Source organism: Doryrhamphus excisus, chromosome 11, assembly GCF_030265055.1.
Source record: "Doryrhamphus excisus isolate RoL2022-K1 chromosome 11, RoL_Dexc_1.0, whole genome shotgun sequence".
NCBI classification, from domain to species: domain Eukaryota; kingdom Metazoa; phylum Chordata; class Actinopteri; order Syngnathiformes; family Syngnathidae; genus Doryrhamphus; species Doryrhamphus excisus.
In genome coordinates this window covers 2,359,384-2,384,499 of record NC_080476.1, presented here as the reverse complement: position 1 = coordinate 2,384,499, position 25,116 = coordinate 2,359,384, and the positions used below count along the sequence as shown (strand labels likewise).

General features: G+C 42.9%; 1 protein-coding gene across 3 annotated transcripts in view; it reads right to left on the bottom strand.

The window, feature by feature from the left end:
* tmem132e (transmembrane protein 132E) overlaps positions 1-25,116 on the bottom strand; it is a 402,168-nt gene that overhangs the window by 121,265 nt on the left and 255,787 nt on the right. For 2 of the 3 annotated variants that reach the window (XM_058088316.1, XM_058088317.1), the window contains exon 5: positions 6,242-7,196. In XM_058088316.1, coding sequence (XP_057944299.1) covers positions 6,242-7,196 — 955 coding nt within the window. Of the gene's footprint in view, positions 1-6,241; positions 7,197-9,024; positions 9,799-25,116 lie in introns of those variants that run through there. The other variant, XM_058088315.1, reaches the window with a different exon arrangement.

Here is a 25,116-nt window from a genome sequence, read left to right as displayed (position 1 = left end):
ATATACTAAATACGTTTTTTAACGTTAATAGAGCCGTCTAGACATGAAATAGAGCACACTGTTAGACTATTATTACCCAATACAGGAGACATAATAATAAAAAATAAGAAATCTCAGACAAACTCACGTCTGCACTGACACAGATTACTGAAATTTTAAGTGATGTGATGTTTTTCTTAATTTTTCTCAAGCTAGTGTGCCTCCTCCCGAAGTTCTCCATTGCCCAAAGGTTTCAACCCATTTTTGTCTGTTTTTCTCAAGTTCCCGATACTCAAAACTTTTTTTGTGTGTGTTTTTCAAGAAGCTGTGCATCCCCCAAACATGCCTTGGTGGCCAAACGTTTAAAGAAGCCGCTGTGCCTGTACCGTAGTCCCGTGGCACCATAAGGTTTAATAATATTGTTTCTTTATTTTCTCATGCTGCTGTACCTCCCCCTCAGGTCCTTTGGTGCCTGCTTACTGTGCTCTCATGTGTCACCCTCCTTGGCACCCAGTGCTCGTTCGGTGTCCTTAAGCCTCCTAAGACCCTGTGAATACTTCATGGGCCACCCCGGGGGCTGTAGAGTCCCTCCAGTTTCCAAGGTGACTAAGCACATCGCAAAAGAATGCGAGCCACTATGTACCTCAGCATGTCTGCAATAACGCACTATTTGTCGCACTAAGGACAAAACTGGCAGGGACGTATTTGGCCTGGAATGACCTCAGAGCTGTGAACAGACTTGGGGTTAAGCTACTTACGAACACCTTTGATAACCGCTGGGTAAGTCTCCATTTGATGCCTGGAAAGTACACTGCAAAGTCAGGGTACTGTAGCTTGTGGCTATACACATCATCATCATAACAATAATCACTTCATAAGCAGTAAAAATGGAAGCCTCGTCCGTTGTAAGACAGCTCACAGATGGCGCTAACAGAAACTGGGGGGAAGGTGGTTTGAAAGCTCACGTCGAGCCACATGGCGGAAAATGGCGCACGCTCATCGCTAAAATATGTTTTTTAATGATGTGACAGACTGTGAAGCAGCAACAGACGACCTTGTGTCACTTTATATGGATGATCCCATCCCGTCCCCGTAGGATGATCTTGATTCAGCCATATGCCGGATTGAACTTGCAGAGGAACGGTGCAAATCAGGTCCCCGGGTTGGCAAATACAAAGCTTTTATCAGGGTGGACTATGGTAACATCTGCTTTAATGGAGTGATTGGAGGTTGTTTGGAGAGCTGCGACGATTTCCTTCGTCATCCATGAAAGCAGACCTATTATCTTTCAGTTTCGTGGAAACAAGATAGCCGCACACATCAGTTTTGACTTTGGAAAAGAGCAATCAACATTTTTGCCCCTTTCTGATATGCAAAGCATAGATCTATAACCAGAGCGTGTGTAAAATATGGGATCCAGGAGCTCCAGATCAGACGGCGTTCTGTTTTTTCTCAACCGTAAGGTGACAAATTCAGAAAAGTCCTGCATTGAACATTAGCAGTCAATAACTGCATCAAACCTGATCACTATGCATTCCCACATATTATCAACAAATAAGTAAAACAGGTCAAAGGAAGAATACAGTATAGTAGTTCCACTGCGCAGCGTGGAAGAAAGTTAGATGATGCGTTCAACCACTGTCAGCCAAAGGGGGACAGGCAGGCAGCTGCTCGCAACAAAAAACATAAACATGTAAAAATTGACGGATTTCTGACTGTACTATATTATATTTTTGCATACAAAAATAGCCCATACTTCCAACATTGATATCCCTTTACATACATTAATTAGTTCATATTCTATACAGCTTATCCTCACTAGGGTCACGAGAATGCTGGAGCCTATCCCAGCTGTCTTGGGGCGAGAGGCGGGGGGGGGGGCAGCCAATCACAGGGCACATATAGACAAACAACCATTCACACTCACATTCATACCTATGGACAATTTGGAGTGGCCAATTAACCTAGCATGTTTTTGGAATGTGGGAGGAAACCGGAGGGAGAACATGCAAACCTCACACAGCGATGCCCTGGCGGAGAATCAAACCCAGGTGTCCTTGCTATGTGGCCTGCGCCTGTTTGTATGCAATTTGATGTAGTTATTTACAAATGTGTTTTTTTGTCATTTTAAGTGCATTTTTTCATCATTGCCCCTGAAAGTTGTCCGTGGCTCAGTTCTGCCTTGCCCATGGAATGGTGGTTGAGGAACCCTGATATAGAGCATGTGTGAAACTCAAGGCCCAGGGGCCAGATGGGGCCCACCACATCATTTTATGTGGCTGGCAAAAGCCTGGGAATAATGTGTGTCAACAATTCATAATGTACATAATGTGTGTCAATAATGCACTTAACATTTGTCCTTATAAATGTACCGGTACTCATTCTTTCACAGAAAAATCTCACCGTTATGGCAACTAAATATGACAGAGGGCTTCTCTAATAGAGACCCAGTGAGGATTTAGGTTTGCAGGGTAAAGGACAGAGGGTAATTGCCTGAACGTGCACACAAAGGTGCATTTGTTGGGAAAAGAAGCCGCAGCAGCTATGATATTCCACAAGTGTCCCAGGAAGGGTCCCCATCAGCTGCTTGGCATGCGTCGTCCAGAATAACAAGGCAAAGACCTTCAGGGGCTAAATTGCAAGAAATGGCAAGGCGAAGGGACACTCAATAGGAAGGAAGATTCTGAAGCATCTTTTAAGACTCCGTAGTTGTTGCATCTTTAATCGCCTTCCTAGAACAGCTTCAGAGCTGAAGAAGCCCCCCCCCCCCCCCCCAATGAGTGGAGTCACTCAGGATGGGGTTTAGTCTCTCTGTCCGTTCTCCTTTCAACTCAACGAGGTTATCGCTCCTCGTTTTCATCCCTGCAAGGGGGACGTGCAGGCACGGTGGCGGTTAGCTAAATGTTTCAACAGGGGAGGGACATGTGACAAGGCCTCAACCGTGTTCTACAAGAACATACCCTCTGTCTGATTTCATGACATTCAGGAGCTCTGTATCACTAACTCAACATGACGAGGGGGGGATGAAGGGCATGGAAATGTTGGTCCAACAGTGTGAAGACGCATGCTTGGGATTCTTGGGAGGGGGAGGATGGGGTCGGAACACTGATAATGAATGCTTGACATGGATGCCAACAAGATGTGGAAATAACTCTCCAAACCACACCTGACAGAAAAAGAATGGATTTTGGCTTTTTTTTTTTTTTTACTTACACTCAACCAAACATCGTACCACATAAATACTTATTTACACACAGTTACTGTGCCTTACATGTCGTCCTATGGTGCTCTACGATTAAAACATGTTTCTCTTTATTTTGGTCAAGCTGCTGTGGCTCTCCCCAAGTCTTCCCGGGCCTTAACTTTAAATGTGTTCTGAGTTTTTCTCAAGCGGCTACACCGTTCCTGTCGTTCTGATTTAAAAACTTCTGGTTTAAGAAAATGCGTTTTCTTTATTTTTCTTTACTTTTCCTGAAGCTGCTATGCCTCCCACTTCAGACCGCTTATGTCCAAATGTTAAACAAATTATGTTGTCTTTATTTTTCTGAAGCTGCGGTCCTTAAGTGCTCTTACGCCTGAAGGTTACATTCCCTTTATTCTGATGTTGCCAGTCTGATGTTGTCTGTGCTGTACCATCGGTCCTCTGCGTTTTCAAAAATAGATTTTCTGCAGCTGCTTCAAATACTTCTTTCTTGATTTCTATGATTTGTCAAGTTGCTGCGTGTGCGCCCACTGTTGTATGGCTGGAGAGTTGGATTGTTTTTGCAGGTCTTATCATCGGTTGAAATGAATGGCCCCCATATGGAAAGCAGCATTACTCAGCATGTTATCACAGTTGCAGTGCTGCGAATGTCAATGAACTGTTTGTTTACACGTTTGAAGACTACACACATTTTCCATTAAACAGTGTGGCCGACACACGCACCCCACTGTTGATTTTCACTCATTTGGGTCTTAAGTTTCCCCCTCTTAAGTTTTTTATTGTTGGAATAAATCAGCATTAATGCAGCGTGTCTGCAGGGAGAAACAATACTGGTTTTCTGCAGACGCTTAATGAGTCGTTCAGGCTTAATAATTATTCAGCAAATCTCTGAGTTTAAGTCCGTAAGAGATTATGCTAAGATTACAATCATGTGTGTGCAGACTGTTTCATCATCCTTCATACGTTAGTGGGTAATTCCACCCGCCTCTTCATAACAGTCTTCCAGCCACTAAACTATCCAACTGCAAATATCACAGTGGGGACAAGGAAAAACTTCAATAAATAGAAAGCAAGGAGGAATTAGTTTAGCTCCCCCCTGGTCCATTTCCACACTGGAGTCAAAGTGGGACATTTAATTTGCTGTTTATCAGAGTAAGACGATACTGGCGTGTTGAGATCGGGTTCTAAAGCCAGAGAATATAAAAAACACAGCATCAAGGAATGGAGCCTGATGAGATGATGCTAACGATCGACGCATAAAACCTAGTTTTACAGTAGCGAGTAAACTGACACAGTAGAAACATTACCGCCACCTGCCAACGTTACTACTACTACTACTACTACTCCAGACTATTACCTTTGAAATACCAACCTACCAACAAGCAAATGCAAGCTTGGGAGCCATATACTAGGGATGTCATTCATCGCAATTAATCATATTTTGTCCATAATTAACTCAATTAATCAGAGAGAAACATTTTTATCAATAATAAGTAGGGATATAAATCTCTTTGTGGTAAAAGATTCGATACGCATCTAGATACTAGGGGTGCAACAATACACTAAATTCACGTTTCAGTTTGGTTCCATACGTTCATGTTATGGGTTAATACTAAGGATCGACCGATACATCGGCCGATATTTGCTTCCTTCATTATATTTGCTATGCGTGTGCGATCTCTCCGAGCACGCACACACACACACACACACACACACACACAGAAGGAATTGGAGCAGCCATGTCTGCTTATCAGAGGTCTTTAGCGTGCACAACACCAACTGTAATGATGAGAGAAATGTTTTATATATCGTACTAAATTGTGTCAGTGTGATGTGTTTGTGTGTGTGGAGGCGGGTGGGGGGGGGGGGTGCGCGTCACACTGCGGAGGAGCAGTCATCACATCGATGCTACATAAAACTTCAACTACGACAGAAATTTTGTTTACACATGGTTGAATATTTATTCCTTTTAAAGTTGATAATGCTGTTTAAATGTATGTTTAAGAAAGCTGAATTCTACTGTGTTTACATTTCAATAAATATTTGTTTAAACTTGAGACCTATAATATTTGTTATCATTGTCATTTTTTCATATAAATTGAGGGAGCAAAAGCAGTATAGGCCACAAACATCAGCCCAAGCAAAATTGGCCATCGGCTAAGGATGATGGAAAAAAATCGGTATCGGCCGGAAAAAAACCCACAGTCGATCCCTAGTTAATACTTTTTCAATACTTGTAATAATAAGTGTTATTGAAATTGCCAAGAAACAGCAATGGAATCGGTGCTGTAGTTTCAATCTATCAGTTTCAGCAGCCAGCCATGGTGAGGAATAACACCGTGATCTGGGAGCACTAAAGTGGCAACCAGAAGTGTGCCGCTGCGTTACATATTGTTCGATACACATGTGTACCAAAGCGGGACCCCTGTATTGAACGGTTTGATAGAGATACACATAAGATACGATTCAACACCAACTTGACGTTATCAAATAAAGAAGCACAGTGAAGTGAATGTCTATGCTCTCTACCTAGAGGACAAGTTGTTGAATTCCAATTCCATCAACTTGTCAATAAAATTGTCAAAATTCCAAAATTGTCATCACAAACACACATTTAAAGTTGTTCCAAAGAAAAGTGCGATCTGCATTCTGTGTCCAAAAAGCAAACAACTACGAAGGCAGTGTATCTGGCCAGGAACACTTTCCATATCTGATAACTAGGATGCTGTAATAATGAAAAAGATGGGAACACAGAGAACTCATGATGTGATGTTGCAGTGAGGAATAGTGGAACGGTGAAAGGTTGAGAAAAAACATGCTTTTGTAGATCATTATCATTTGAAATATGATTTTTGTATGGTAACATAGTGAAATGCTATGACAGGATTGTTACGTATGTTTCACCCTGTATCGCAAAACTTTGCATCATGAGTTATTTTCTTCATAAATAATGGGGTCATTTTCATCAATTCTTGATTTCAGTCACGTTCAACACGTCTGCGCTAATCAAATGTGACATTCAGGCAGGAAACAGAAAGGAAGAAATGAAGTACTACTAACTTGAGAGTGAACTGTTCCACGGTGGAGTTGGGCATCAAGTACAAGAAAATCTTGAGCGTCTCTCCAGGCTTGAGAGGCTTCTCTGGCAGCCTGAGGAACATGTTCTTGTCCAGCTGCTTGTCCACCAGCAGCTGCTCCTGACTGGCCTGATACAGGCTGATGCTGCCGATGCGCAGCAGGGGGTGCTGCGACAGAGGCTCCCCCCTGGACCCAGCGCCGGCCCTGTGGCCCGAGGTCTCCCCACATTCGCCCTCCACGTCTGGCTCGTGCAGTGTGTAGTAGAGCTCTGTCTGGAGGGTCTCACTGGTGAGCCCATCCAAGAGTCCATCCCCAGAGCCTTTCCGGCGGCCCAGGGGGGCCACGTTGGTGTTAAACCAGGACGGCGGCAGCTCCAGTTGGGCCAAGCACTGTGCCAGGTTGCCTTTCATGCGGCAGGATGTTTTAATCTCCCGCACGTCTCGGAAGGCATGCAGGCGGACACACGGCAGCTTGTCCTGTGCCTTGAAGTCGTCCCAGTCCCGGCCGGCGATGTAGAAAAACACCTGCACCATCGGGTTGTTGGAGAACACCCTCGACTGGACAATGAAGGCTCGTACCTTCCAGTTGACTGTCAGCTGGCCAGGAATTTCCAGTGGACTGGTTGGCTGGAGCAACTCCTTAGACAGCGCCTGGTCTCGGGCAAAAGGCCCAAAGCTGATGTTGATGGCGGGGAGGTCTTTTGTCTGAAAAACCACAAAACTCTCCGAGCGCTGCAGAGGGTGTCCGATGCTGGGAGCGCTGCTGGAACGCACATTCTGTCCGGAGACCTGGGCCTCGCGCAGAAAGAAGGCGAGCTGTGCATTGGACATTTTGAAGTTGGCCGGCAGGTAGACGCTGGGGGGCAAAGGACTGGCTGTCACCGCCGAGGAGCTGAGGAGGGCATCGGAACTGGTCGGGGAGACTTTCCCTGCAAGAGCTGCAAAAAGATAAAAAACAAATAAATAACTCCAAGCATTTATCGGTTTTTTCAAGGCTTATCCTATTCAAGGTCACACAGGGGGGAGGGGGGTGCTGGCTGGCATATGACGACGGACTCGTGATTCTGAACTGAATTCAGAAAAACACATGGACATGGAATACCCAGACGAGGGATATTTGCTTTTATGTTTGTTATTGTCATTGCTGCTACCTGACACCATGATTCCAGTGGGGATCAGTAAAGTCACCTAACTTCCTGGCTTAAAAGAAGCAATCTCAACCACTGAGCCACTGTTCCAGTACATTCCATGTAGTTCATAGTGAAGGCAAAAATGACAAAATGAACAAAGAAGCAGCAAGTTACACAGCACACTTCAATGAAAAGCAGCCAAACCGCACTCAAATCCAAGGTGTGTTGCCATAACAAAAACCTATCAACCCGCTATCAATCATCAGTACCTGCTAGTTTTGTGATTGGTGTGGGAGAAAAGGGCCCAAAGCTGTGGCATCTTTTTAATTTGCATATTTTATTTAACGACATCTATTTTACCGTGTGCCGTTTTTAGGGGGAAAATAAGGGATAAAAATGTAACAAAGAAATATAAATGTATTATGGTAATACGATAGGAATACTTTGATAATCTGAAATACATGTTAGATTAAGTGGGCTATTAAATGAAGATGAAAAATATTGTGGATAAATATATAAATATTTGAGTAGCAATTTATACGTCATTTCTGTAAATAAATCGCGGGTATGCTGGAGCCTATCCCAGCTGTCTTCGGGTGAGAGGCGGGGTACACCCTGGACTGGTGGCCAGCCAATCACAGGGCACATATAGACAAACAACCATTCACACTCACATTCATACCTATGGACAATTTGGAGTCGCCAATTAACCTAACATGCATGTTTTGTAAGTTAAGTATTAACACAAAACACATTTTTATATGCATTGTAGTCCGTTATGAATGTTGTTCACTTTATTTTAAACTTCAGCAGCAGGTGCAATCATCATTATACACACTGGCCCGCCTCACTGTCACGTGCCCTGCTCAAACCATTCCCCCTGCGACCAAGAAACCTTGACATTAAAATCCTATGGAAGTGACATTACCTTCCTACTTTGTACTATGAGTTTTTTCTTGAATTTAATAGTGTTTCTCACCTTCTTTATAAAGTTCTGGCATTTTTTACCAGCCGTATTCACTTAAAAAAAAGCACAGATTCCTCTAACACTCCATAATAGGCAGTGCACTTGAACGCCTCTTAGATGCATGGCGCAGTGCTTCATAGGAGGAGGGAAGGAGACGAATGTTCATTATTGTGTGTGTGTTCTTTGAACAAATAAACCACACACACACACACAATAAAGACGCTAAAAGGGTTCTCTGGCTGGAATCTATCCATAGAGCCCCAACTGTAAAAGAATGGCTACCCATTCTTAAGTCAGCAGCAGGTGGATGCTTTGTTTGGGGACTCCGCTAGTTTGTTCGGCTGTACCAAAACCGAGACAGTACACGAAAACGCAGACAGATCTGTCGCAATTATTTTGTATATAATACTGAATTCTATTATGAGAAGATACGTTCCACTACAGTTGCAATTACAAAATCCACTCAAGTAATGAAAGAGTTATTGTTGTCAGCTTGACCTGATGGAGCAATAAAACAGCATTCCGGGCAACCCCATTTGCAGCCGTGACCCGAACTTGAAAGCACCGACCAGCACCGACCACGACATGCTAATCAACAGCTAATCAACACAGCCTCCACATGCACAGCATACACATAGAATCAAGTCAAAGAAGAAATAAGAGACATACTTATCAAAATGACCCAAAGCTGAGCACAGAAACGGAATTTCTTGTCCCCATAGTCCAAACCCGAGATTAAAAGTCCCATATTCCAAATGGTGTTACTCTTGCATCCTTTGCGGTCCGAATGATCCCAAAGTTTGGCTTCACTATGACGCTCTTTGTTGACTTCTAGTTTCTTCTTCTCTTGGCTCCTGTTGCAGGCTAACAAAAGGTTTTCCACCGCACTCTTTGAACTTGTCTAATTCCCTGTGACTTTAAAATCCCAGTTTAGGAGGCTGTGTTTGTGTGTGTGTTGCAGCTCCACGTCACACGCATTACAACACATCCAGCCGGCCGGCGTGCACACGGCTAGCTCCTCTCTTGCCCGGCTAACTGCTCTCTGCTCCGGGATTGGCGCCGGGAGTCGGGATCCACCCCGCTTGGCGGTGGGCGCTACAGACAAAGCAGTGGACGCCGCCCCATCTCCGCCACACCTCTTCTGCTAGAATCACTGCACGCACACGCACGCGCACGGGGGGGGGGGCATACGGAATAACACTCAATCCACGCGCTCCCTCTGGACGTGTTCAGACAGACTTGGTGAGGCGGGGGATGGATGTGTTGCTTGAGCGCCTTCAGGCAGTGAAAGAGTAGAAGAAGAAGAAGAAGAAGAAGGAGCAGGAGGGAGGGATTAGGTAAAGATTATTGATGAATTAGCCTGGCTCTCCTTCCTTTCTCCTCCCTCCTCCCCATTTGAACCCCATGAGAAATCCATAAGAATGGAGGGATGTCGCTCCTGAAGGGAAGAAAGAGGGGGAAGGGAGGAGCTGGCCTGCTTGGAATTCTCATAATAAAAGAAGAAAGGAATGGGGGGGGGGGCGTGAAAGTGAGAGGCAACAAAAGAAGAAGAAGTGGAAGCAACAACATCCCACTCGTACAAATGAGCAGTGGAGGATAATGACGCCAGAGGCTACTTAGTGGCTGCAGAGTATTTATCGACCACCCCAAAGCTCTCCCATTTTTGCCAGAATGTCTCTTGTCTTAATCAGCTCTAAAAGACAGATTGAAATTGCCAGCTTGTACACTAACAGATGCTGCGTCCAAGTAAATAAACAACTTCACTCTTTTGGGAAGACGTTCAACAAGAAGATGATGGCCCAAATCACAGCAGCAAGAACCATATATCACGGCCCGTCCGTCACACTTTGAGGAAGGAATGTTCTTATGACGATCCACGTTTCTCATCTTATTCACTTTGCAACTTATTGCTTCACATTTATTTTCAAGTTCACTTTTCAGCCAAATCACAGCACTGAGAAGCATATCATGCAATCTCTTCAGTCAAGAATGTTATCACGATGATCCACATTTCTCCTCTTTAATCAGCTCTTTAAAAAAGATACATATTCACTTTGCATCTTGAGGCTTCGGAATTGCAGGTTCTTTCATATGCACTGCCGTCCATGAAATAAAGACCACATACAGGTCAGTCTCCACCAGTCTCAGCTCATGTCAACAAATATTCACTTTGCAACAAACAGATGCTTCATTAAGATATACATTTGTGGCTCTACTCACAGCAGCAGCACTTGTATTGAAGGAGGAATAAAGAATTCTGTCTAACATCTACTTTACATGAAACTTTTGCACTATTTGAGTCAAAATCAATCCTATCCATCGCGGGTATGCTGGAGCCTATCCCAGCTGTCTTTAGGCGAGAAGTGGGGTACGCCCTGCATTGGTCCGTATCAATCCCGGTTTTTACAATATAAACCAATCACTACTGGAACCAATCTTTGGGTCAACAACGTACGCACACAACAAGAAGACTCAATGCTCTTAGAGGTAATGATATGATTCCAATGGGCAGTAATCCAGAGTTGAAAGGACTCTAAGAGTGTGGTGACACTACTAAGTTGAATTGAACCTGTAAATAAATGAAATCATTAACTCATCCTGAGAGACGATAAAGCCAACGTATCCTGGTGGGATAGAATAATTCCACCAACATGCAATCAGACAACCACAGCCGATGCGGCAGCCGATGTGGTCGGTGTTTGCCAACCGCGGTGCAGTGTAAAATGATTCCTTCACCAAAAGCACAATGCTCTCTTGCTGCTAGCCAGTAAGCAAACACTGACGCTGACACTTTGATGCCCCCCCCTCAAAGCCGACTCCCTCTGACATGGAAAGTGTCCAAAAGGCGTTGGATTGGCATTTGAAATTTGCTGTATTGCCATGCCATGAAAAGAAATCATTGCGCCCCAAGCGCCCCACCCCGAGGCCTTGAGGTGCCATTGGAGAAAAGGTCTTTATTGTCATCGTACGACGAGATCAGAGATGCACAAAAACAGAAGGTGCTTACATAGCAGCCTTTCCACAATGGAAAATAAGGGAATGAATATAAAAAAATATGTTTTTGACAACCATATTTTACAACTAGAACTTTTTTCTTAGTTTGTCTTTTCCTGCAACTTACAGTCTGATGCAACTTTTATATCAAAATATATCAATTGAAAATTATATCAATGTATATACTGTATATTATTGAACCTTATGCAGCCTTTTAAGTTAAAGTGTGGTAGTGATTGGGTTTTGGTGACACCTAGTGGCCACAATAATTCATTGTGTTGCGCTTGTGACATAATTAGGCAAACAAGCTGAAAGATACAGAATCCTCACGAAGGTTGCGGGCATGCTGGAACCTATCCCAGCTGTCTTTTTGGAATATACTGCACAATTTATGTTACTTCTACCTTGGAGACTGTGTCCATAAGTAAAGTGATGTGCAACTATAAGGATATGGTACTTGTGTGGATTGAGAAATGTACTAGACACCAGTGTTGTTTAAATGACTAAGAAAATACACATGGGTGATTTTCAGTTTATTTTCATTCATTAATTTCATTTATTCATTTTATACCGCTTATCCTCACGAGGGTCACGGGGGTGCTGGAGCCTATCCCAGCCGTTTTCAGGCGAGAGGCGGGGTACACCCTGGACTGGTGGCCAGCCAATCACAGGGCACATATAGACAAACAACCATTCACACTCACATTCATACCTATGGACAATTTGGAGTGGCCAATTAACCTAGCATGTTTTTGGAATGTGGGAGGAAACCAGAGTGTATGCATGGGTTTTCTCCGGGGACTCTGGAGAACATGCCAACTCCACACAGAGATGGCCGAGGGTGGAATTGAACTCGGGTCTCCTAGCTGTGTGGCCTGCGCTCTAACCACTCGTCCGCCATGCAGCCACAGTGATGTTTTGGTGTTAAAGTGGTGTTAAATACGGCTGTGATGCGTTCAGGTGTCATGCCACTTATCAAGTGCCTTCTTCCAGAACATTGGGACATTCATTAAAAGAGGATGTTTTGATGGGGATGACCTTGGTTATAGATATAGACTAGGATAGGATAAACATTACATTTTCGTGTGTTGTTTGAGACAATATCTGTTCACCAACTAATCTTTGCCGCAGAGATGCGACAGCAAATCAGGAGGGCAGCTTAATGTCAGCTGACTGATGAGTGACGTTTATGATGTGGGTGACACATGCAATCAACCTACACTATCATCCTGATCAATGGACATAATGGGCGCCTTTGGTGTAAACATTGCACCCTCGCTTTGGCTTTGACTTCCTCTCTTGTGAATTGAATGTTGATAGAAGCGGTGCCATGACACTCCTAAAAAAAAGCTTGCTGTGATGATAGCTCCATCAGAAATATCGTGGAATGCTCTGGGCTATCCTTGAATCTGTTTGTTTGTGTGACCTGCAGCGGCTTCCAGAGGGCAGCAGATCAACCAGGTGATGGCATGGGTGGGAATCGTCTTTTGTGTTTGGCTCTGTTGAGGTAGCGAGAGCCAACTATGTGCTCCGGGCTCGGCAGAGAGCAGCCCGTGATCTTTTGTGCTGTGTCCATCCCTCTGTGCATCTCCTTCTTGTCTGCCACTGTGCACCTGGCGTATCACAGCAAGATGCAGTATGCCAGAACGCTTTCAACGCTGGCTTGGTCGAAGGCCACTACCAAGCAGCAGTACTCTAAGGAAATGGAGTCTCTGCTAAGCCTTCTTCAGACCAGGAGGGGTTGGTGGAGATGTTCATGCAGACATGTTGCAGTCGTGGGAGTCTTTCCACCCAATTCAATGAAATGTGGTGCCGTGTCTGAAGTCCAGTCTCGTTTCCTGTGTTTTTGTGGTGAGGCGTGTGTGAGGTTGATTGCAGAACACCATGCTGACTGTTCCCTGACCTCACGTCAATAGGCTGACTCATATCCACCTACTATGAGCCTGATTACTGGGATGTTTTCCACCAAATTTACCAGGGTGCTCCAAAGATAGGTTGGGGTGCAGTCATAGGTGTACACTGTGTACAAAAGTGGGTCTCAGACATGTCGTGTGCAGATTGTGTGCTGAAGAGAAGGTGATTAGAGCGTACACCAGCATGTCTCATTCACTTCCTTGGTCTGACAACATCTACTCTTCTGTGTGTTAGCTTGGACACAGATGGGTTTGTGTGTGTGTGTGTGTGTGTGAAACCTTACACCCTTCCTCTTCCACTCGATGTCCTATTAGACCTAAGGACAGAAGGAATTGAATTCTCTTCCTGTTGCACTCCCATTACATGAAACATCTGTTCAGTATGTTCATGAGAGGTTTGGGGAATGAGTGAGTTCAGACCGTCTAGTTATCCCATTAAGTTGGTTCATTGCGATGAATTAATAGGCGGTTGGAGAAGAAGCGCTCGCTGAAAGGTAAGGCTAAAAGGTAAGGCTAAAAGGTAAGGCTAAAAGGTAAGGCTAAAAGGTAAGGCTGAAAGGAAGTTAAAGCTGACTTAAATTCTGTTGGGTGGGTCTTGTCTTGTTTTTGGTAGGTTGATCTCAAATCATTTACTGCAAAATTAGATCAACAATCAAAAATTGAGCTTTGACGCAACTTGTCACCACGTTGAGGCCAAGCGCCCACTTCTAACGCAACTTTGGATACAATTATTGGGTTGAAAACCCTATTGACTGACCGCAACACTGGCATGGTAGCAAGACCGGGTACACAACCGCCCGTGTGGGGAGATGGTTGCCTAAGTCGGGATTCAGGGATCACCTGTCCAAAGAGTCCTTCCATGGTTGGCTTCAAAGCAATATCTCCCACTACCAATACTAAATATAACAGGATTTGCGTCTTGCCTACAAAACCGTTAACACCCCCTCCCGCATTCAGCTATGCTAATGCTAATCGCCCTCGTGTCTTGCTCATCATCAGACTAAATACTGCACAGGCATTGTGAATGAATACTATAGAGGTCCCAATATCATCAACCAAGATTTGAACGTATGAGTGACTTGAAAACAATTGTAACCATCCAAATGCCTCACCTATCTCTGTGATCAAATGCACGGGGTCATCTTCTAACACAGATGTTCTGACCCCACCCCCTTACACCTGAGAGTGTAAGGTATAGCATCCATTTCAAATTCAGACAGTCTAAAGCAGTGAAAAACTGGTACACTGACCACTGAAGTGTAAATACATCGTCTTAAAGGGGACCTATTATGCTTTTTCCACTTTTCTGACCTATAAATGTCGTTAGAATGTTGTATTCTGGTGTTAAACAATGCCAAAGTTTCACACAATGAGGTTTGCGCATTTGGAAGTGAGCCCTGAAAGAAGTTTGGGATGGCTCCAAATGCTTGGTTTCAAAAGGCGTGGTAAAACTGCCCCTTGGTGATGTCACAGAGGGGCAGACCGCCTTATATGGTTCATTCAGTTAGGAAGCAGGTGTGAGCAATCACAGCGGACTGGGCATGCCCGGAGGCGGGCCTTGTGTGGGATAAATTAAAACAGACCGTTTTTGCAGGAAGCACAGATCAAAGGGAATCCAGCTGAAATAGGTGCAGATTCTGCAGCATACAAAAGGTTTTCTGTTCCGGTTGTTGTGTGTAGCTGCTCTATGGGAGACCACAACTCAATACAAAGGGTTGAAAATAAGCATAATAGGTCCCCTTTAAAGATAGTATTTCACGAAGAACGGCTGCCTAGAGGGTCCTAACTTTCTTTAAAAAAATGTTTTTGTGTCCTGTCCAACCATTGGGACAGATACTATTATTGATCTAAATGCCCTTACATGCTAAACAGATTTGCTCTGCCAGGAAAGGTGTAGAGACTGCCTCCTACCACCCAGTAAACCCCGCCCCGTGCAGCCAGGCCAACAGACACCCGCTGGGCAGCCCCAGCGGAGAGGAAGTGCCACAGCCCCAAGCCACGCGGAGGCAAAGCACCAGAGCCGAGGAGTCAAGACCAGCGGTAGACCAACCAACGGATCCCACCAGCCACCGGGAGGCCCGACCTTCCCCCGCCCCCAGAACCAGCAGCACACCACCCACGTACCAGAGAACCATCCCTGACAAGACAGACCGGGGACGGGCAAAGACAATGAAAGCGATGCAGCAGAGTACAAAGACCTGTGGACACCCAAACGCCAACTTTGGTGCTAACTTTCAAACGTACTGCAAGTACTTGCTACTATGAGTATACGTACGCCCGCTGTAACGCAAGCATCAGTTATGTTTTCATGTTTTTTGTCAGTTAATGATAATGATTTGTCTGAATTTGGCTACTACTTTAGCTATCATCGACTGTATAGCCCAGGGGTGGGCAAACTTTTTGACTCGCGGGCCGCATTGATATAACAAAATTTCCGGGGTGGGGGGGGGGGGGGGGGGCAGACTATATATTTTACACGTAACAGTCCACCTTGTATTATTGTATCTGTTAAATTGTCATGCAATCTGCTATTATTATTTATTATTTTATATTTATATTTAAATATTTTAAAAATAATAAAATATTATAATAATTAAAATAAAATTAAAATAATAATTATTGTATTATTATTATGTAAAATATGCAAATATAACAATACTAATTAGTATAATAATTAGCATTAATATAATACATATAATAATCATAATAGTTATAATAATAATATAATAATAATTATTTTAATTTTTATTATTATTATGTGCTTGTGTCTCTTTTTTCAGGAGCACTTTGTAAACAACAGACCGTGTCAAACAACGAAATTGATACAACCATCAAAAGGTTGGCTCAGGCCATGATGCCAGGTTGTATGTTGAGTTTAAATTAAATACTTTGGAAAGATTGGGCGGGCCGTATTCAAACACTTGGCGGGCCGGATGTGGCCCCCGGGCCGTAGTTTGCCCACCCCTGGTATAGCCTTTCATAACGACAACATGACTGCAAATTGCTGATCGGCTGTACCTATCTGAGACTGCATCTGTTGTACACGTGGAGATCTTATTTGGGTCTAACTAATTTAGATGCATTTTTACGCAGTTTAAGTACTACTTGGGAACCATGTAGAATTTTCTTTGTACAATCTGTTCATTTAAATCACTGTTGGTATTAGAGCTGGTGATGGTTTTTGTATGGACTTTGGTTGGAAAAAAAAAGACAAAGGTATTTGGACATAAAGCAACTGGGATAAACATCCCACTTCTGACACCATCTGTCCCTGGAGTCGACGGCATATTACCCTCAACCCAGATTCAAATCCAGGTCTACTGGGTTGATAAGCTCGTATACTGAACATAACACAAACGGTCAAATAAATTCTGCTCAAGATTTCAAGAATAAGCATCCCACTTCTGACACAAAGTATCAGGCATAGTATCCATCCTAGATTCAAACCTGGGTCTACTACAATGACTGCAAAAGGCCAGGCTCTTTGGAAAGGTAGCCACATTGTTTTTCCAGGGGTCATCTTAGAACAAGGCAAACCATGGTCGCTTCCTAAATTAAACATTCAGTCCTAGTTGAACTTGTGCAACACTGAAGACCTTAATTCTTGGCGTTAGACTTCCAATCTGATAATCCACCTCCATGAAATGTTTTATTCAAATGTGCTTTCTGTCTACACCGAAGGCCTGCAGCAGAGTGGTGTCTCAAGTCTCAAGGACTGGTCTTTGTGTCCAGATGCTGTCCAGCATAAAAGTCAAGTGAGGGTGTGGAGGCGGTGGCTGAAGGTACATGAAGAGCATGTTATGAGAACAGCAGACATTTGCTCTTGAACAAGAAGAAGTGCATAAATAAATGTCTCACTGAGTAAAAGGTCAGTGGGAGACAGTGGAGAGGCTTTAGAAGCATTCTCGCCCAACATCACTAATGTTTCAACATCAAGGGTTTTCTGTATAGATTTTTTATTTTTATTGCAGCCTCTGTCTTTCTCATCTCCTGTAGACGCATGCTTAAGTAACATGCATAAGGAGGACTGCTTAGGTGGTGGATTTGCATCCAATCATCAATTTATCCAATCCTTTTGGCAACAAAGTAACGCAGCCATCCCAGGGGCCGTCTGTCATGTATGACAGGACTGAGGTGTGCTACCACGTCAAGGGAATATTGATGGTAATCACATTTGACATGGCGGCGAAGCAGAGACACCGACTCAACAAGCAGCTAACTGGAGCTGTTGGAATCGTGGGTCAGATGGGAGTAATTGCATTGGAGAGAATTTTGTTGAGCTGACCATAATGTTCAAACTAAAGTTTGTCCAAAACACAAACATGGAGAATATGACCCACAGAAAAACATTTTCCGTGAAAAACATTTTATGAACTACTTTATGTTGGAAGTTATGGCTGTGTTTCATATTCATCCACATTCTACCTTTGGGAAACAGTCTCTCAGATTATTCCAAGTCTGTCATTTTACCAGGTGCTCTTCAGATGCTCGCACATTTTTGAAAATAATGAGTTCATTAATTGAGTTGAGATTTTTTTGGTATAGATTAGCCTTCTGGCGTCCTTTTATGTTTTCCTTGAATTGCCTGCTTCTGTCCAGCCTGCCTTCGTCCTATATTTATTGTTGTTGCTAATCAAAAATTTCAACTTTTGTATTGTTTATTGTGAAAAACATGTAAATACTAATAATACATCACATTTGGAATATCACACAGTCAGAGAATAGTTCATTTGTTAACTATTTTAATATAACGTATCATTCTATGACACAATAATTACGTTTAGTATGACCAATTAATTGAAATAATAACAATGTAGTAATCCCTCATTTATTTTGCTTAATTCCAGCCCCAACCATGTAAAGTCAACAGAATATTTTCATTCGCGGTTATTAGGTGCCCCGCTTTTACTCTAATTTAATGAATGAATGTTGTATTTTAATGTATCTTTTACTCTGTTTACATGCTTTTATTCAACTCCATTCTTCTGTAAAGTGTCTTTGAGTATTTTGAAAAGCGCTATACAAATAAAATGTATTATTATTACAGAGCCCTCAAGACATGAAATAGCAGCCCTATAGTCACCTTTACGCTCCTCTTGACCATAGCAGACACAATAAGAGAAAATAAACCATTTAACAAATAAGACTAATGCTTGTGTGTGTTGCAATACATGTGTTCCCTAGAGGACCTGAGTGGCGGGTGGACCGAAATCTGTTTGGGGGTTCAGAGTTGAGTTTTAGTTTGGTGTAGGTTACGGCTGCAACGTGTTTTTGTTCTGGATTATTGTGCTTGTTGTGAAATCATTCATACCTGAAATAAAAGCTTGTTGTTCCGGTGATCAAGTCTGGTGATCTGGTGTTCGGACTGAATCACAGTCTCAAGTGTAGAATATTATATATCATATCAACATGCTGTGTGCATATTTTGGACTGGCCATGTTCAACCCCGAAACAGCAATGATTGATTACTTAATAGGGATGAACTGGAGGTTTGCGCATTTGGAGTCCTGAAAGAAGTTTGGCTGAAAACACTCAGTTTCAGAAGGCGTGGTAAAACTGTTCCTTTGTGATGCCACAGAAGGGCGTACTTCCTTATATGGGTGTGGCTGTAAGCCAGATAAGCTGTACGCCCTCCCCCAAGCTCTGCTACTCTGTCTTATGAAACGAGCTGAGGCAGAAGTTATTGTATTTGGTGATTCCCAGCAAGATACAAATATTTTCATCTGATTTTCACTTGTCAACGGCATTTCACACGGGACTGTTTATGTGAACATGAATGAGATATCCGCCAAACTGCTGCTGGAGCCAGAAGCCGCACGCTCTCGCCGTGAAAGGTGCCTTCATTTCGGACACGGTGTGCGCCCTCACATCTGCACCAACGGCACCTTTGACAAAGTGTGTCCCATGATGAACACTTCCTCGGAAAGGCAAGATTGCCACATGTCCGGCTTCTCCTGAGCTCCACCGCACCAGCGGTGCTGCGTCACCACTCTGGCTCATACACGGTAAGTCAGGGGTCTCCAGCCAGTAGATCAGGAGCTGCCAGTAGCTCCTAAACACTCCTAAATACAGCTCTCGAAATACTTTATTCATTTATTATTAACTCCTAAACACACTATACTAGAAATTGGGTTGGTTCGTAGTTAGGAAGGACTTAGGGCATGTGACCAATCACAGCGGACTGGGTGTGTCTGGAGGCGGGCCGTGGCTGGAATAAATTAGAGCAGACCGTTTTGGCAGGAATCACAAATCTCAAAACTGGTGTAGGTGCAGATTCTGGAAGATCTAGTTTTCAGTGCTGGTTATTGAGTGTAGCTGCTCTATAGGAGTCCAGAACTCACAAAGGGTCGAAAAATGAGCACAATAGGTCCCTTTAAAATAATGTGATGATTTAAGACACACCCTCTTCTGGTTAAACCACACCCACTTCCGGTTTATGCCCCACCCGTTCCGAGTACAGATACAGATGGAGATCATTTAGATGGCTGAACTGATACAGATACAGATACAGATACAGATACAGATACAGATACAGATACAGATACAGATACAGATACAGATACAGATATAGATACTGATATTGATATTGATACAGATACAGATACACATACAGATAGTGGTGTACTCACGTGTCCCTAGCAATTAAGAAATTTGATAGAGTGAAGCTGTGAAATTCGAACTGACGACTACAATACGTTTTCTACAAAAAATTAAAATAAAACCAATAATAATTTATTTGATATTATTACAACGTTTTATTGGTGCAAATCATTTCCTGCTCCAAGATGATCACATTACGTCTATTAGGCAGCTGCTAATAACGTTGAGACATGTGCATTAAGGGATACTGGAAAGTGGGGCAAACACCTTAAATGCTCACACAGGTAACCAACACTTTAAAATTCCAAGTATCCACAAGTCCCTGGCTCAACTAAATAAGGGTATTCTGTCAGATGTTGTAGCAAAGTAGACTACACCCTGGTGTGGTTGCTAATTAGTGGAGATGAAGGCTTTTCTTTATCAGTGCCGTCCTTTATAATGTAACATTATTCGCACAGTGGCGGCTTTAATCACACATAATTTGCGGATAAAAAAAAAAAAAAGAATATATAACCAGTGTGACACCATCACAGTCCCAGGGAGATGGAACTTTTCATCATTGAGCTTTTATGTTCACCCATAAAAATCATCCATAATTTATATTGACAGTTGCCTTATCTGGTCTAGTGGAGTGTTTTTGGGGGGGGGCTGGGGGTGGTTGGGAGGGACAACTGAGCCAAGACACAAAGTGATAATGCCCCAATGAAAGACACCATCTATTATTCAAGCTACTCAGGTAATGGATGTTTCATAACATGTGATCCATGATATATTCACAGGGAACTCTGCCCATCATTTTTCTTTTCAGTGCAATATGAAGGATTTCACAAAGCAGTCGCCACTAAATGAGTCTCTAATAAAATAAATGTCCCCTGGCCTGCATTCACAAGGACGTCAATATTAAGTGCAACCAACATTTACTATTTAACCTATTTTTTGCTTTGATGAACAAGATGATTGCGATGCGATCTGTGAAGATTCACCTTGACAAAACATGTATTTTCCCCGTAGCCTTGGCTGGATGATCGCACTCATTATGCTAATGATTGAACAGCATTACTCAAGTGACAAATAATGGCTTATAAATATTAGCTTTGTGGAAACAAACTCAATTTCCATGCAGTGATGGCACCCGCTTTGTGTTAACAAGAAGCTAGAAAAACAATTTCCATTGGAAGTACATGCTGTCAATGTCTTCAAATAATAGCTCAAGTCATATTTTCATTCTGTTCTCACAAGGATAGCTTGTCCTGGACTTGCCATAAGGTCTAAATTGCAGAGCCCACAAATCAGGTACAGTTGGGCCTCCTGGTTTTTGCCTGGTCTGATACTTGAGAAGTAAGATTCATTGAGTTTCATGAGTTCATCTTGACCAATCATTCGTTCATTCATTTTCTATACCGCTTATCCTCATGAGGGTCGCGGGCATGCTGGAGCCTATCCCAGCTGACTTCAATCAATCAAAAATATAATGTCCCAAGTCCCCCTGTGAACATTGTCCTATAGGGCATAAAGAGGATGACCCTTCAATGAGTTCATTGAAATTTAGGTGATTTTACCAGAGGTGGCCAGCCTTATCAGGAGATGTTTCAGGCCAAAAACTCATTTTCGTCCACAAAAATGACTTAGTCTATTATTTTAATCGGGTGAGTATGTGTAAAGGACAGCTCAGTCCATGGAGAGAAATGCCTTCAAAACTCGGATGTTCATAGTAACGCTGTGTTTGCATTCGGTGTCAAAGTTAGCAAACTGTGCCAGCAAGTTAGTCTTTGCCAAAGTTAGTCTCAACATTGTCATTCATTTGGCATAGACAAATATGAACTGTTTGGTCGGCCAGATTGCGTATTCTTTCAACTGGAAGAAACACCGTAATATTATAAAGCATACATCACAGAAACGTCTTCACCTTAGAACCACTTTGCATCAGAACCAGAATCAACAGCTGACTTGTGAGTCTCTCCTTGTCTTCATTTGTTCTGGCAAGTCACTCCAAGTCGTAAAACATGCATTTCCAGGAACCTAGTAACGTCTCAGAATTTGCTGAAGGATTTAGGCCAGGGGTGCTCACACTTTTTTAGCATGCGAGCTACTTTTAAAATGACCGAGTCAAAATGATCTACCCACTACAAAAATGCAAAACATCTATTTATTTTCAAATGTATTGAGGATTATTTGTACGTACAATGTATGTTGATGTACCTTACATAACCAAATGAGCCAATATTGCAAAACACACATAATTAACTATTAACATTTTTTGTAATTACCTGAGTTTACTTTGATGACTTGCACTGAATTGAACCAGCCAGGGATGCATAGTCCGGACAGTAGCTGCTGATAGCCAGCCTCAAGCACACTTCCAAATGTTTATCAGTCATGGATAATATCCGTATCATAATATCCGTATAATATTCCATATCCGTATGGAAGTGATATGTTTTTTGCCTTTTTACTTGGTCCAGTTTTTGCCTTTTTACTTGGTCCAGCTCCTTCACTCATTTTAGTGACCATAAACTTTAGCGAGGGCTTAAAATCTCGCAATTCGCCGACTAGCTTAGCACTTTGCATCGTTGTTTACGCATGAGCGGTGACCTAAAGGTCAAAATTCAGTTGTCATCTGACTGGTTGTCCTGTATGTCAATCAAGTAACGGGGATGGATGATAGGCTGACATCGTAAGTTCTGCTGCACTTAGAGACGTTGTTTGATTTGATTGGTCACCCGAAGGGCAACATTCAGTTGTCATCTGAATGGCTGCCCTGTATATCAATCAAGTGACGGCATTGATGCTAGGATGATATTTTTTTAATGTCACGCCGCGATCGACCAGCGATCGACCAGTACCACCTCCGCGATCGACCGGTAGATCGACTTAATGAGCACCCCTGATTTAGGCTATGACAACTCTGCAATGTCTGCTTCAAAAATTGGAAGTGCACTTCAGTGTGAACAGAAGGTCAGTCCCGATGGTGCAAAGCGTTAGCTCGGCTAATTAGCTTCAAACCAAGCTCCTCTGCTCAGCGTAAACCACGCCACAACACCTTCCAGCCTGCGCCCAAGACTCGACAATTGCCCAGTGGAAGAGTGGAGAGTCATGTCGCCCAGTGATTCAGCCTCAAAGATATCCACACATTGCTCTTACTTGCAATCTTGAGTCTGGAGTTCTGCCAGTTCTGGTTAGCATGAAAAATGTTTATTCTGTGATCAAATTCTTTGTGGGGACACTGCCTTGTTCCAACAGTAGCTCCGCCTAGTGTTGAAACTATGAAGTACAAAACAGTTAAGTACATGCTACAGTATGCGTGGGCCATAGTACATTATGGTTTTAGACTTGATATCGGCCATATAAAAACGGATGGCAGGCCGGATTTGGCCTGTCTGCCATAGTTTGGACACCCCTGGTTAGCATCTATTCAAACAAAATCATTAGCTCCAAATTTTCCAATCATTATCTGCGCTTTTAGGCCCCTAAGGCGTCCGTCTCCTTCTCTGTCAGATGTGATTGTGCTACAAACTTCATTATTTCATTTCATTATCCAAAGTTGTCGGCACTTGGTTTGATAAACATATTACGGTGATCAACTTGTTAGTTTTTTTTATCCGCCTCTACTTCTCTCCCAAACAAAAGATCAGGGGAGGTCACTGTTCAAAATGAGACATTCATTATCCAAGTTGTGGGTGAGTCTTTATTAAGAATCAAAGATTAGTGTGTTCTGAAACGGATGTGCGTATTTGGAGGACAGGTTTGGCAACCAAAGCAAGCCAGCAAAAGTCTTCAGGTGAGAATTCTTTTGGCAATTTCCTCCCAGCATCGTAAGCACGGAGCCGCTGCCCCTGAAGTCGCTGTGCAGCTACAGCGTGGAGTAGCATATATTTAGCATGCATAGTCAGTGCTTCTCGCGTGACCCCTTTGCCTTTTTCTGGATGTTCTAGCGCTGCCAAATGGAGTCTTGTAAGCAACAGCCGCTCTGCATTTATTAACTGCGTATCGATGAAAGGATGCCTGGAGGCATAGTGATGGGCTGCCTCAATGCGATCTGAGACATCTGATGCAATCCATAGTGCTGCAGACAAACAGGCTTTCCCATAGGGGACACTTTGTGTGAGGTAAGCTGACCCTTGGTGATGTCATGTGGACGCTGCTTACAAAGGACTTCGCAGCTAAATGTTGGTATTAATCCAGTTTACATGCTGCACGAGTGCACACGTTGAACTTATAAAAACAGGCAATGCTGTCTTTCGGCATTCCCTTACTAAGCTCTCCGGATTTGGACATAGCACACAGCGTTTTACCTGATAATAATAAATAATAAAGAAAATAATAACATCACTTTGTCAATAGGTATAGAGCCAAAAGATGGGTAAATATTTGGACGTCCCTTTCCTTTTTCCTCTTGCTCCACCCTCATTTGCATGTGAACTGAAGATAATGTTTGTATGTGTGGGAGAGCAAAGTTTTATGCCGTAAGTTTTATGCACGTCTTTTGCACGTTTTTTTCTTCATCTTTTCATGCCAATCCAGGCAAAGGGAGTTGCATCACGAGGGCAAACTCAACTATAACCTCCTCCCTGTGAATATTTACACTTGGTAGATTACTTTGTTGTTGTAACAATGTCATCACATTGTAAAGTCACTTTATTTCCCGTTATAACAATGCATTTTTAGTCATAACAATGTTATTACGTTGTTAAGTTGTATTATTTTTGGTATTTCCCTTGCCAGGACATTTCCAGGATGAGCAGTACAACTGCATGTAGTATATGTATATGTAAGTAGTATTTGTGCGATACATGTAGTGCGGCTAGTACAGGGGTGTCTAATGTGTGGCTTGTTCTTTTTTATTGGTCTGCAGCATATTGAAAAAATAGGATCTAGCAAGATAACTAAAAGAAACAGAAAACAAAATATCTGCAGATTTAGCCAAAATAAAGTACAACTATGAAGAGACCATTGGAAACCTTACAAGAAACACTAATGATTCTACAAGAGTAGCGTTGTAATGTTATGAGTACGGCTGTCAAGTGATTGAAAATGGTAAGGTAATTAATCATGATTAATCACCATTTTGTCACGCCCTGTGAAGGGTCCCACAATGTTCCCTCGCTGGGCTTTAGTTTCCATTTTTGACATTCTTATTTTGTATTCCTGTTTTGCCTTGTCTGCCTTGGTTGTCCTTATCACCCACACCTTTCCTAATTTGTCCTGTCTATTTAGTTCAGGTGTGAGCTTCTCCCAATGTGGGATCATTATCGTT